This window comes from Aristolochia californica, unplaced genomic scaffold (genome assembly GCF_029961685.1).
Source record: "Aristolochia californica isolate CCGP_79_NKW_82.1479 unplaced genomic scaffold, dmAriCali1.0.hap1 SCAF_2, whole genome shotgun sequence".
Taxonomy (NCBI): Eukaryota; Viridiplantae; Streptophyta; class Magnoliopsida; order Piperales; family Aristolochiaceae; genus Aristolochia; species Aristolochia californica.
The window spans coordinates 41,798,807-41,812,939 of record NW_027181881.1 but is presented as its reverse complement, the minus strand read 5'-3'; the positions used below and the strand labels follow the sequence as shown (position 1 = coordinate 41,812,939).

General features: G+C 35.5%; 1 protein-coding gene across 2 annotated transcripts; it reads right to left on the bottom strand.

Annotated features, from left to right (window-relative positions):
• Positions 1–33: 33 nt before the first annotated feature.
• On the bottom strand, positions 34–8,052 carry LOC137955955 (probable ADP-ribosylation factor GTPase-activating protein AGD11). 2 transcript variants are annotated; one of them, XM_068803191.1, is made up of 9 exons: positions 7,868–8,052; positions 7,523–7,696; positions 6,261–6,345; positions 3,689–3,764; positions 2,635–2,795; positions 2,329–2,545; positions 2,096–2,212; positions 1,909–2,004; positions 34–551 (listed from the first exon to the last, which is right to left on the bottom strand). In XM_068803191.1, exons 2-9 carry the CDS (start codon positions 7,563–7,565, stop codon positions 270–272), a joined length of 1,077 nt encoding a protein of 358 aa, XP_068659292.1. In that variant the 5' UTR covers positions 7,566–7,696; positions 7,868–8,052; the 3' UTR covers positions 34–269. The 2 variants fall into 2 exon arrangements, with proteins under 2 accessions (XP_068659292.1, XP_068659294.1); XM_068803193.1 differs by lacking the exons at positions 3,689–3,764; positions 7,523–7,696; positions 7,868–8,052 and having other exon boundaries at positions 6,261–6,348.
• Between the last annotated feature and the right edge of the window lie 6,081 nt (positions 8,053–14,133).

Below are 14,133 nucleotides of genomic sequence, written 5' to 3'. Positions count from 1 at the left end.
ATGTAGCTGTTTTATATATACATATCCTTCCAATTTTCCTAGAAGTTTATGAAGGTCGGATTTCTTCTATTTATGGAAAAACGTAAAATGCTTTACCTGAAGTATGATGTCTCCTTTCTACCATTGGCTAGAGTTACAGTGGAAAATGACAGACACCGGACACAGCCGTCTTTCTCATAGTGAAATCATGTTTGGACGACTATTGAGCGTATCAGCTGCAGCGGGGGAGAAGAAAACCACCCATTCTTCCCATGTCGTCTTAACTATGCCTACTGAATGAGTGGAACACATTCCAGTTCAATCTCTAGCTCTCCTCGTTCAACATTTTGCAGCTTCAGAGTAATCTCTTGCTTAACCTTGCCATCCGCGACAGATATTTGACTATCTTTAATTAGGGTATTGTCTTCATTTGCCAGCCATTTCCCGAGATGCATAGGCTCCGTGATGGAGGAATTTTCATAAGCTTTTGCAGCAGAAATAAGGGGCTGGATGTCTATTTCAGCTTCCCCCATCCGGTCGTCTGCGGAGAATGTATCTTTATCATAAACTTGCTGCAAACAAGACAAAGTTAAAAAAGAGAAAAAAAAGCTTTAAGCTGACTCTTTTAGAGGTAATCAATAATTAACATTAAAAAGCTACAAAGTTTTTGTTCATTCTGATCTTCACCAATGGTAGATCAGCTAAAGCAACATATAAGTAAAAAGAATAATGCACAATGTTTCAGCTAGCATATGTTAAGAAACTCAAAGCAAGATTATGCATCAGAACTAGTCCTAGTATGAGTGGAAGTTTTTGGATTCCTTTGGATATTTACCGAATCTTCTCTATATGGTTTACTATGTGGTCTTGGATCAGTGTCGAGTGAATTTGTCAACAACTGAGAGAGATGATTTCTGAAGCTTGAGCCAGAGGCCAGTTAATCTTGAAAGGATATCATTATGTTAGACATTTTGATCTGATTTTGTTTTATGAAATACTTGATCATAAAGGATAGGTGACAGTAGGTGACAATTATCTTTCTCAAAAAAGAGTTGATATCTACACTTGTATCAGCTCTGAGTAGATAGGTTACTCATATAGTGCTGGAGCAGGTACATATCAAAAGAGAGAATCACAAAAAGAAAAAGAATAACTTCCCTTAGCCAGCTTCATCACAGTATATTTTTCTCTCTCGTCTGTAGAAGAGAGTTAGCATATATGCTTTGCATGAGCTGTCCTGGACTACAGCAGAAAACTTGCCTTGAGATGCCAAAACCTCCTCTACAACCCATTTCAAGACAGGTCAATACAGGTTCGTGTCTTTCCTGATGTCTGTTCACTTTGTGCTCATATTCACAAGAAATTCATGGAATGTACTTGAATGGTTTGGGGAGCTCCAAAATTGATTTTTTTTAAAAAAAGAACTGTAGATGTAGTTCGGATGCACTAGGAATAACAGAAAGCATTCACTTGACAATTTCCATCTCAAACTCTGCTCATACAAAAGTTGGACGCTGGTTCCTCTTTACCCATACCTTACCTTTTCAATCATTCTGTCTTTGTGGATGACCTAGTTTCTATTACATGTGACTTTGAATAATGGAAAACTGCATTAAGTGACTAAGTATTGGAGTTTCAGTCTACTGGTTCTTTGTCAAGTGTTACATATTTCTTCTGCCAACTAATTAACTTGGCCGGAGTTTCTGTGACTTGTGAGGAGCAAAAAGGGCGAACTGCTGATGCCAAGACATTCAACTATCAACAGTGGAAGGTTCAAGGTTCTGATCTAGAAAGCAGTGAACTAATGGTTTATTTCTTTCATATAATTACATACTTTCACTTAGTAAATTTGGAACACAGGCCAGCTGCCGTGCTAGTAATGATTTGAACTTTGAAACAACTCAGTCAGACAGAGATAAATTCACTTACCAACTTGAGAGGTGGGACTGGTTCTGGAATGGAGAGCATTATCCTTTCGTTCCACACTGGGTTTAGATTGTTTTTTATAACACGCGTTTTCATAGACTGCAAAAGTTTGTCAACAACAATTAATTATCAACACTCTCAAGTGTAATGGCAAGGAATCTTCTCAATCCTAAAAAATGGGGGTGTTTACTTGGTGTCCCAATGTGAGAATGACATAAGGATCACTTGTCACCACATCTCGAACTGCTAGGTTAGTCCCTCTCACAACATTGACCTTTATCAACCCCACAAATTCTACCATTCCCATCTGCATAAAATTAGGTTAGCTCCAATTTTTTGAAAATGAGTAGTATCAAGATATAATTTCTTGTTAGCTATGGTATGTCTAGAATATAAAATTAGCTCCTAGAGTTTCATGCATACCATACTACTCCTTTTGGTAGTTGTTTTTTGTTCTTCCTTTCTTCTCCAGCTGTTACGGAATGCGTGACCAAGAACTTGGAGGCGGTTACTTGTATGCTGTTTCTCATAACTCTTCTTATCAAAACCACTGGATGAAGCGGCTGAGCTTAGACAGGTATTTAGGGATGAAGCATTCTGTTCATTACAGGGTGAAAATTGCTGAAGCTCATATTTTCGCCTGAACATTCAAGAAATGGAGCTTTATTCAGGATAAAGTTTCTCGCATTTCCAAGTTTTTAGCATATTTAGTATGATTAAATTCAGAACCTGATAAAATCCAAACGCTCTTCAAAAGGGGAATCCGGTCGTGGCTTGCTGATTCCAGGCATAAAAGCTTCGTATTTCATATTTAGTGCAGCATTTCCTCCCATTTCTCCCAAAGAATGAACCTGCTCAACTGTCCATTCATCTAGCTTCACTGATAAAACCTAAAGACACATGCATTAAGTTAGTAAACAGAATGGCTTTACAAATTGCAAAAGTTTTGACAGATGCATCGATCCTATTCCTCTATTGTCCTTTTTTTTTTTTTTTTTGAAAAGGATGTATTAATAAACAGAAGAAAGTTACAAAATTTGAGGGGGCATTTCCTTTACAACCAGAGATTGTAGGGTAGCTCCCTCCCTAGCAAGTACATCTGCCGCTGAATTAGCGGACCTCGGAATGTGGGTCCAACAACAAGAAACAATCGAGGTAATGTCTAAAATTATTCCTCTATTGTCCTTTAATTTTATATGCCTTACCATAATATGAATTGATAACTTAAACTCTTTACTCGAGACAAGATCAAAGAGGCTGATTAACGTCTAACGTAACAAGCTCGGATAGAGAGTATTGCATCAGGTAGGTTATTAATGGTGTAAAAACAGTAATGATCTTGAGAACAAAAAAGTTAAACCAAAAGCCTCAAAAAAAAAAAAAAAAACTGTTTGAATTCTGAAAGACCTAGATTAAGAGCAGAAAGGCCAACAGAAAATTTTCAAAACCCACTCATGTTTAATCCCTGGTAAAGGTAATTTTAAATATTGTGAAAGATTAAAAAGTGGTACCATTGCATAAGAAAATTATGTGAGAAGTTTCCACTCATGTTAACTAAATATTCAGTAATGGGGAGAGATGGATGATTTTGGTTAATGGACTGGCAAGAATAGAGGAAAGGTTGAAATTATGTCGCTGAAAATTTGGGAGGGAAAATTTGGAGGAGGCTGCCTAGCAGTGGAGGTAACAAGGAGTACAGAACTAAAGAGAGATCATGTACGCCAACCCTGATATCTGGTCTGCCATAAGGTGGTCATTTAATGGCATCTGGTGGATTTAATACCTTTGATATATGCACTCCAAGGCTTCTATGGACACCAGAGCACTTGATGCAGATAAATATACCGAAACTTAATGACCTGAACCATGCAAAAAGTGTGATTGGTTCCTTCTCATGCTGCACTAAAAAACACCAAAAAGACAGAAAGAGGGAGAGGAAACACCAAAGTACTGTTTAGGGACAGATTTTGACATTCACATTTATAAGCATTAAAACCGTATGGCTACAATTATTGTAGTTTCCCACATGCAACTTTATGAAACTACTTGGGCCAGATATCTCTGGAGTACTGTTCTGATCATATACACTGTTCCCAAAATACTGCCTGCATAGAACAATAACTATTTCCATTCCCAATATCTTCCATATTAGGTATAAATTTCAAAGCTACCTCGTTACAATGAGGACTAGTTACTCGTAATACACAATCCCTCTTTAAAAAACAACAAATGGTTCTTGTACAATGAGATTTTAGTCTGGTGCGTGTCAGACTTCTTTTTACATATGTTTTAGTATCTAGAACTTACATTATGTCATTCAGCATGTTTAGATATGTCTCTAGATTAATGTTTCATATATTTGAGCATGTATATTAGGAGATATAAGGGATTAAGTATATTTAGGCGAATAGGGATATTTTTGTAAATTGTATCTATCTTACTTAATAAAAGGGAAGGAGATTGTGCACGATCCCCATGGAGACTCTTTTCCAAAAGTGCCTTCATTGATTTCTCTCAATTTCTCTTTCTTCATTTTTACCCTTTTTTCATGGTCAGAGCAGGTAATCCTGGTTTGACAGTCCTTTATTCTTCATTAAATTAATTTTGGGGGCATTGAAGCAGCTAGAAGAAGGCATCTCTTGTCCTGACCTACAGAAAATATGTCATAGATATGCTGCAAGTGTATGGGTTGTTGGTGCCAAACCAGTTGAGACTCCTATGGATGTTAGAATAGATCTTCATGTGACGAGCTTAACGATAAAATAGCATATCACAGGTCGGTTGGCAAACTCACAGATGCTAGTGTCACTCGATCTAATATATATTTAGTTGAAAGTGTTGTTAATCAGTTCATGGACTACCTTCCCAGGGTTCACCTAGTAACTGCACAAAGAATCTTGAGATATTTGAAAGGGTCACCTGAAAAGGAGCTATACTTCTAAACAACATGGTAGCTTGAAGAGAGAAACTTTCTCAAATGCATATTATGCAAGATCTAAACTTGACAGGAAGTCTACTACAGGTTTTTGTGTATTTCTATGAGGCAATGTGATAAACTAAAAGAATAAGAAATAGAATATGGTAGCTCGTTTTAGCACAAAGGCCGAGTATAGAGTCATGTTCATATAGTCAATGAATTGTTGTGGGTAAGATCTGTTGTATGGGAGTTTAATCTTCAAAGTAATGAACCTATGACTATGTACTGTAACAATTAGTCAACCATATTTATTGCTTGGAATCTAGTGTTCTATGATAGAACAAAGAATATTGAAGTGGATTGTCACTTTTTCCAAGATGTAGTGATGAAGAAAGAGGTTGTTACTCCATATGTACGGTCTGGTGATCAAGTTGGAGATATGTTTACCCAAGCTTTGGGATTTTTAGTAACCAGTAGGCCCTTTTTTTGTTTGAAATGATGATAATATTAATTCAAGGAAGAAAAAGATACATCAAGGGAGGCCTCCCCTTACAACAAGGGATTGAAAGGAGGGACCTGGCTTTGCACAAGAACCAGCAGCTGAATTGGCTGAGCTTATAACATGGGATCAGGTACAAGGGATTAAAGATACAAGGTCAATAATGTCAAGAAAAATCTGCCAATGATGCCAGGGTGGGAAGGTGGGGGAGGTACAAGTTGGGCCTTCTTGATATATATGTTGTAGCTTGAGGGGGAGTGTTAGAAAATATGGTGAAGGGTAGTTTCATCTTTTTACATATGCTATAGTGTCTAGAAGTTACATTATCTCATTCAGTGAATATTAGGAGATATAATATCTATCATATAATCTAGAAGTTACGGTCTGATTATTTTTTCATATAATTTGAGCATGTATATTAGGAGATATAAGGGATTAAGTGTATTTAAGTGAATATGAGTATTTTTTTAAATTATATCTATCTTACTTCATAAAAGGGAAGGAGATCATGCACGATCCCCAAGGAGACTCTTTTCCGGAAGTCTCTTCAGTCATCTCTCTCTCTTTTCTCTTCTCTCTCAATTTCTCTTTCTCTCTTCTTTATTTTTACCCTTTTTCAGTGTGAAATGAGCTGGTTATGTTTTCTGATATCTTCCTTTACATGTTTCAATTCAATGACTAATTGTCTAGATTTATGGAATATTTATGTTACGTGAATGTGGTCTGTGTATTGGGCTCCAACATCACAAAATATTTAATAAAGTTGTAATTCCCTCGTGTAAGATAATAAAGTCATGATAGGAACCGTGCAAGCAGCCATCTGACCAGAAAGTATTAAAAATGCTAATAATGAGAACAGAGCAAAGAATAAACAAAAAAAATTGAAATTTGCTTTTCTCCTAACATAAAACAAAAGTTTGGATAAATGTTAAAACATACACCCATTTTGGATCAGGAGAACTGCAATCCGCACAAACTCCATTGCCTGGTTGAGATAATAAATCTTCTAGTCTTCTTCCTACATCTGTTTAACGAAAGACCCCAGTTAGAACACTTTAGGTATCAAGTTGCATGCACACATGTCATCAAATGATGGATTGCAGCTAAATGAAAGAAAACCACAAAACAAAAGGCACCATGCTAGAAGGTCAGGTTAAGGTTATTTGTTGAGCTTATGTGATGAGGACAATAAATCAGTAAACGTATGAAAAACTTGTGATGTCATATACTTTTCCTATTCAGCCGATGACAAAACTGGTTGTCATACCTTGAAGGACAAGCTAGAAAAGATTTTTGCACCTCATTTTAGAAACCTACAGTAGACATGGCAAATGCAGGCCAATTTACCCAACTATTTGAAGGGTCCTTTAAGCTAGCATCCAGAAGACAATACCTAATCTCTTCTCTTATAGGTTTCCATTTTTCAACTAGACAAAGAAAATATTGAGCTTCAAGTCGTTTCCCTGTGTTATCCTATATTACAAGAGGCATATGGGACTAGTCTTATGACTTGCACTTAGTTCTTTCAAGGGATTTGTTTATATATGTAGAAAACTACCTCTTTTCATAGGACAGTTTCTGATGCCCTGATCTGCAAATTTTCTCACACCAGAATCTGGAATGCTCAAGAAAATAAGCTTTCAGGACAGCAGCCATACTTGCTTGTGGTATCAACAACTCAATCGTTGGTGGTCAGAGTGGCTTGGATGCTGCCATACATACATCCACCTCCTCTCAAGTTGGATGTTTGTTGGCGTAGATTTGTCATCTCCAATGAAGTTCTAAAGGAGAAAGCAGAATTCTGTTATACTAGTTGTCTACTTGGGTTAACGAAATATCTCCTCTCCGTATCTAATTTCTATCACCACCAGATGGGAGCATTATATCCCGGAAAACTTTGAGGGAGACAAGAAAGAAGGACATGCAAATGCAAGTAGGAGTTAAGGCGACGAGTCGAGCTCATTGTCTCTACTTCAATCAAACAAAAAGAGAGCATTTATAAATCATTTTCTCATTTATACAAGCATTTGAAAATAGGAGATTAGCATAATTATGAATCATGTTTCATCTGAAGCATTGATGCCAGACAATCTTTATCATGCTTCAGGACAATTATATTTATTTAAACGGCACGTTGTAAGTGGATTACGAAAAAGAAAAAAAAACATTGAATGGTAGACAAGAGAGAGCTATTAAATTACCTGGAGAGTCAATAAAATCGTTTTTTTCCTGCCGAGTATTCATTTGACGGTCCCTAATCCAGAATCAGCAAAAGAATAAGTTGATGAAAATATTTACAATCGAAAAATAAGCATTGAATCCGCTTCAATTGCGCGTGATCAGCAACATCTCTCATCAAATCCGTGTCCTCAATTCTGTATAAGAAAAACACGAGAACCACATCAAGACGAAGTACTTGGTCTTTCGTACTCGCAGAAATTAGGAAAATACTTCTCATCGATGACAATGCTTAAATCTTGTCAAGAGTCACAACTAACAAACCCTGAACCGACACCAAAAACATTGGAGAAAAATGTGCTAGTTACCGCGCTGAAGCGTTTTAATAAGAAGGAAATCGTATTTGTAGATTGGCCCTGAGGGGAAGAAACACTGATAATGCGAAAATACAAACACGGCCGCTATTTGTACCCATTGTCTTCTTCCTCTTGTTTGGTTGTCTTCTTCGCAAAAAAATGTCACCTCCTCCACCAGGGGAGAGGATTTTGGCAGAGAGAAGTGGATGCCGGCAACGGGCAACGGGAAGGTGAAGATCAAACAGAAGACTCGGAGCCAAGTTGGCTTCAGTTATATGGGCCGTTTTGATAAAAAAGGCGTGGGCCTGTTTTTCGTCCATGTGATGGATCTGGTCCTGAACACCTAAACAAAGCCAGCCACTCCACCTAATACCCGACCACCAAGGCCTGTGAGTGGTACACCCAATCCACTAGTTTGGCAGTGCTGGCTTCCATTTTCAGAGAGTGAGAGGATTTCAAACCTTCCCTGTTTGACACCACTTTTTCCTAGTGTCAATGGTTCACTACCAAGTAACTGCAGAGAAATTAGCGGGAGCAGTAAAAATGAGTTTTCTTAACAATCCTTGTTAGTCACAATCCCTCCACATGTTGCTGCTTGATGAAGTACCACATTATGATATAGCACCATTTGCTGACTGAAGGTGGAGCACTCTTGGTCCATGCTGAGAAAGTTATTGGCCCAAGTAACTTCTCAAGAGGGAGGTGAATTGAAATTTTCAAAGTAGAATTTAACTAAGATGTGGAAAGTAAAACATGCAATCATGTAATTTCAAAATAAAAACATTCACACACAATAGGGATAACATCAGAATTTTTGTTATCGATGTTCCATTATTGGTATTCGCTAGCCAAGAATGCGTACCTAAAAAATTCCAATATTTTAGCTGTAATACATGGAATTTACATTAAAGATATTTTTGACTTTCTTTAAGCCATGTGTAGTCCAAGTACGCACTTTTATAAACAATCTCCCTAAGAGATTGACTAGATTCTAGTTCAGGTTAGACCTTTTCTATCTAAATTACAATAAGTTCTAGATGAACCTTTTACAAAAAAAATATAAATGTTGATTTTTAGGATTCCATAGATAATAACTTTAGGTAAAAGAGAGAAGGAAGGAAGAAGAAAGAAGAGAGAAGAAAAAGGACAAAATATGATACACGTCCAAGAGAGAAAATAATACTTGAGGGAAAAAGAGTAAATTAGGTCTTGGACTTAGTCCAAACCCTCTCCCTTAAGTTGTATTTATAGACATCAAAAGTACTAATATTACAAGAATACCCTTGACCCTAGTAAGAGTGAATAAGAGATATAAAACGTAAACTAATTTCATCAATGCCACCCTAATTATATCATATATTCCAACACTGCCCCTCAAGCTGGGAGGTATTGGCAGTGATCCCAGCTTGAACCAGATAACATAAATGTAATGAACTCCTCCATCATGGTGTCCCAACACCAGGCACATACTCTCAAATGGTAGAAATGGGTAATAAAATATAAGTCGAAACCAACCTCAAAGGATTTTAACCAAATATAGTGATAATAATCACTAAAGGGGGTAATGCATGTCATTTATAAGACGACGATAAAAGACAAGGGTACCAATAAAAAGTCTCAAAGGATTTGAAACACCATATAAATAAAAGAACTAGCCAAAACAACACTCCAAAGAGGTTGGCCAAAGGGGTTAGTGAGAGTCAAATAAAGGACGATAGGAGAAAGTTAGCCAAATTCAAATATGTTGGGGAATCACTAGAAGATAATATGTTGGGACCATCATGTGCTTTATTTTCCTAAGAAATTCAAATATTCATCAGATACCCATGGTGTTTCTAACAACAACTACAAACACAACTGCAATTAGTTATCGCTATGCTTGTTTTTGAACAAGTAGAACGATGTCGATGCTACTGTAATGCCTATAGACCCACTATTTACAGAGGATAGGAGTGTGTCAAATATCCAACGTGAGTCAAGTCTATTATTCACCTAAGATGTATTTTTTTTAATTACCCTAAGAAAGTGGGTAGACTTTGTGCCCCCACAGTAGGGCTACTCATTCGCCTGTGAAATTGAGTGGAAAATATTTTTGGTTATGACTATTTGATTGGTGTATGGAGCTTTATCTTACGGCTAGAAGTGATTTTACTCTCTATTATATTATTGCAGTTGGGTATCTTGGTAAAGAACAAAGAAACCACCGGTTTGAAGGAGAGTGGTGGAAGATATGATGGACTGCCATTTTATATGAAAGGATCTTATCCACCAATTGTAGCAAGCTGGGCGTTTATGATGTTCTCTCACCCGCAACTTAAGAGGGAGTGTTGGAAGATGGGCCGAAGCTCACATGACCAAGGAGAAGGCCCACATGTCCTATACACCAGCTTGATAACTTTAGGCAAAAGAGAGAAGAAAGGAAGAAGAAAAAAGAAGATAGAAGAGAAAGAGAGAAGATAAAACATGATACAAGTCCAAGAGAGAAAAGAGAGAAGAGAATACATGAGGGAAAAAGAGGAGGAAATTAGGGTCTTGGACTTAGTCCAAACCCTCCCCCTTAAGTTGTATTTATAGATATAAAAAATACTAATATTACAAGAATACCCTTCACCCTAGTAAGAGTGAATAAGAGACAAAAAAAGGAAACTAATTATATAAGTGCCACCCTAATTACATTTTATCTTCCAATAATAAAGAAAGGTAAAACACTTACACCCTTTACACTTGGAGGGTACAATCTTCTTAAGAGATTCAAACATCCAACTTTTCGACACAATGAAAGAAATAGGAGCTTGTCTAATGCAAATGCAAGGAGAGGAATGCAGGAAAGAGTATGAAAATTTTCAAAGGAATAACTCTATCTTTCACTCAAAAGCACTTGGAGAGGTTTTTCAAGTATTTGAGAATATAGGCTCGAGGATATGCCAATAAATATTCATTAACTTCTTTATGGGAGGTTTAATGGGGTATTTATAAGTTTTGCAAGCCAAACTATCCATTTTTTGCCTGTTTACAAAAGTTAATGTTTGGATTGGTCGAACACCGTAAAGTGATTGATTGATCAATTAAGTGTAATGACTATTTTTTGTTAGAATATGTCTTATTGATCAATGATATAACCGACTAATATTTTCCTATTGTTAAGACATTTTATGTTTGTTGAAGAGTAGATATAGAAGAGTCTTACATGACTCTCACTTTAAGAAGTTTCACAAAGCTAGGATTAATATGGAGGAGTCTTACAAGAGTCTCACTGGAGGAGGTCTCACAGAAGAGTCCCAATTAAAGGTATTTTAGTTATATTAATCTTTTATTTATATTCACTTGCTCAATTGTTTTAAGACTTATTTTTTAGTATTTAACTTTGGGTGTAACTGGGATAATGATATTTTAGTTATAATAGGATTCTACTTGTTTCCTCTATTATAAATACAAGCTCATTGTACTAAAATTATATCAAGTTAGTGAATTATTTCTCTTTTTGAGAAGTTCAACATGGTATTAGAACGGGTTCTGTGATTTGACTCGATCAACCCATAGAGATACTATAATCCTTTTCTGATCTATTATCTCTAGTAGTTTGGTTTGTATTTTACCTTTTTCTTTCAATCCTGTTCTAGTACCCGTTATTTTCTTAGAATTACATATTCATAATAAACTGTTCATATAGTAAATTATATATTGACGGAAAGATATTTGAGTCTACTTCCCAACGCAAAACATTTTTTGGCAATTAGATTTTTCTACAAAGGGAAATCAATATTTGAAGCAACAAAAGGTAGACAATAAGAGAGGTTAGCAACAAAAAACTTTAAATTTTGAGCCATTTTATACCATCAAGAATGACACTCTATATGAACAATTATACATCAATAGAAATATATGTAATTCTATTTTCTTACCTATCTAATAATTTCTCAATCTGAATTTTCTAAAATGAAATATTGATCTTGGAAGAGTCAATGGTCATGCTGGCCAAAGAAGAAAGAGTACTCAGTTTGGCCAAATTAAGAAGTATGAAATATATCCGATTCTGTCTCTCAAAAGAAGTATATTTTATGAAAAAAATATATACTTAGATCAAATTTATTGAAGTATAGTTTCATAAGGAGAAAATTTCATGTCAATTTAATCTATATTTAAGGAGATATTCATATTGGAGTCAGCAAGGGTCAAGCTATAGAATGAAGCAAATAAAAAGATCATAAAATATTCGAGACCGAAGTTTTTTTATGTAAAATTAGGTATCAATTGAAAGCTCTTTGAGTTTAGTTTCTTGAGAAAAAAAACATTTGTGATTTCTGAACTATATTTTTGGAGATATCGATATCAAAATTACCAAAGGTCAGTTCTACCAAAAATCTCTATTTTTTCCCATTTTTTCTCTTATTATCTCTCCATGTATTGACGTGAATTGAGTTTCCTTTTCTCATAAAATTTGAGTGTTTTAGCTAATTTTATCTTCCAATTAGAAATTTTTGGTCAGAATAAATTCTTGATCATAGGTTGACTCTCACATTACTTTTGATGATAATAAAACTTAATTGAACTAATAACTTGCAAATCTAGTATTTCAGATACCTAACTTTCAATAACATCTCAAGGTCTAAAACATCAAAGCCAAAATGAAGACATCAAACACAAAATGAAGAACATCTCTTGAGTAACCACCCACAAGGAAGAAGTTAACGTGAAGACTCGAGTACATGCTTCAATAGATAAATAGTTAAACTCAATCATATTATGTAAGAGAGTTTTTCTAACTCATATTCCTTAAGTATTTGTGAAGATTGAATCTTTAGGATATTAAAATTGCATATACATGTTTAGAATCATCATACATATCATTTAGAAACACGTCAAAGCACTTAGAGAGAAATTCTCATGTTTTATAAAGACATATAATTTTATTTGGCATTGGAATGATCGACCAGTCACTGACTATGATCGATCATCTAGAACCGTGCAAGACAGAAATATAAAGCATGATTGATCAACCATAATCGATTGATCGATCATCCAAAAAATGACTATTTCATGCTATAATGCATGATCGATCATCCAATAGAGATTGATCGATCATAGTTGTCCAAGCAAGATGAATTAACATGAAATGATCAATTGTCCCACCAAATTGATTAATCAGATAGAACCTTACCAGTAAGAGACTTCAAGCATGATCGATCAAATAAAAATACACTGATTGATCATACTTGTATTGCACAACTAGATGGAATCTCATATTGATCGATCAACCCATCAATCAATAAGTAGTTGTAGAGAAGAAAAAGTAGTTTTTATGATTGATTGATCGATCAGTCACTTACCAGTGATAGATCAATCAACGATTTGATTTGTGCCAATGGACAAATAACGACTAGTTTGAGTTGGAGAAGCTATAAATACCCCACCAAACCATGAGCATTTATTGGCATATGTTCAAGCCACCAAGCTTTATCTTACAAATTCCCTTTCAAAAGTGCTTTTGAAAGAAAGAGAGTGATCCCACTTTGAAAAACTTTCATCTCTTTCAATCATCCATGCATGCATGATAGTACAAGCTTCTTGATCATCCTACAACGTGCTACAAAGGAGGAGGAAGCATCTCTCCAAGTAAGGGTTTATATTTTTTATTTTATTTTATTTTATTTGTGAAAGGTTCATCTAGAACCTAATAATCTACATAGAAATGCTTACCTAAATCTAGAATCTAGCAACAATCTCTTGGGGAGATTGGGTTGTATGAAAATCGTGTATTGAGCTACATTGGCTGAAGAGAGCCAAAATCTCTTTGTATTTTTCCAGCTATTAGAGTATAATAGTGAAAATTTTGATAAGCAAGGGTTCTTGGATGGTGACTACCACTATGGGAACGTTAAGAACAAAAAATATTTTTGTCCCTATGGTGTGTGTATAATCATACTTATATTGAATTGCTTAATTGCATGATATTTTGTTTTCTTGCACAAAATGATTTTAATTTGAATATCTAAATTCAATCCCCTCTTGAGAAACAACTTGGGCCAACAACTAGTATCAGAGCAGGCCAAGAATTTAATTGAACTCAAAATCTCCTTGATTTTGAAAAACGATACATGACATCTCAAGATAAATTTCTCCTTCCCAAAGGACAATCTACCAACCATCCACCGTTATTCAATGGAACAAATTACGTATATTGGAAGGTAAGAATGAAGTTCTTCCTTCAATCCATGGATTAGGACATTTGGCATGTAAGTAAAAGTGGGCCATTTGAACCCAAAATGCTTGAAAATGAC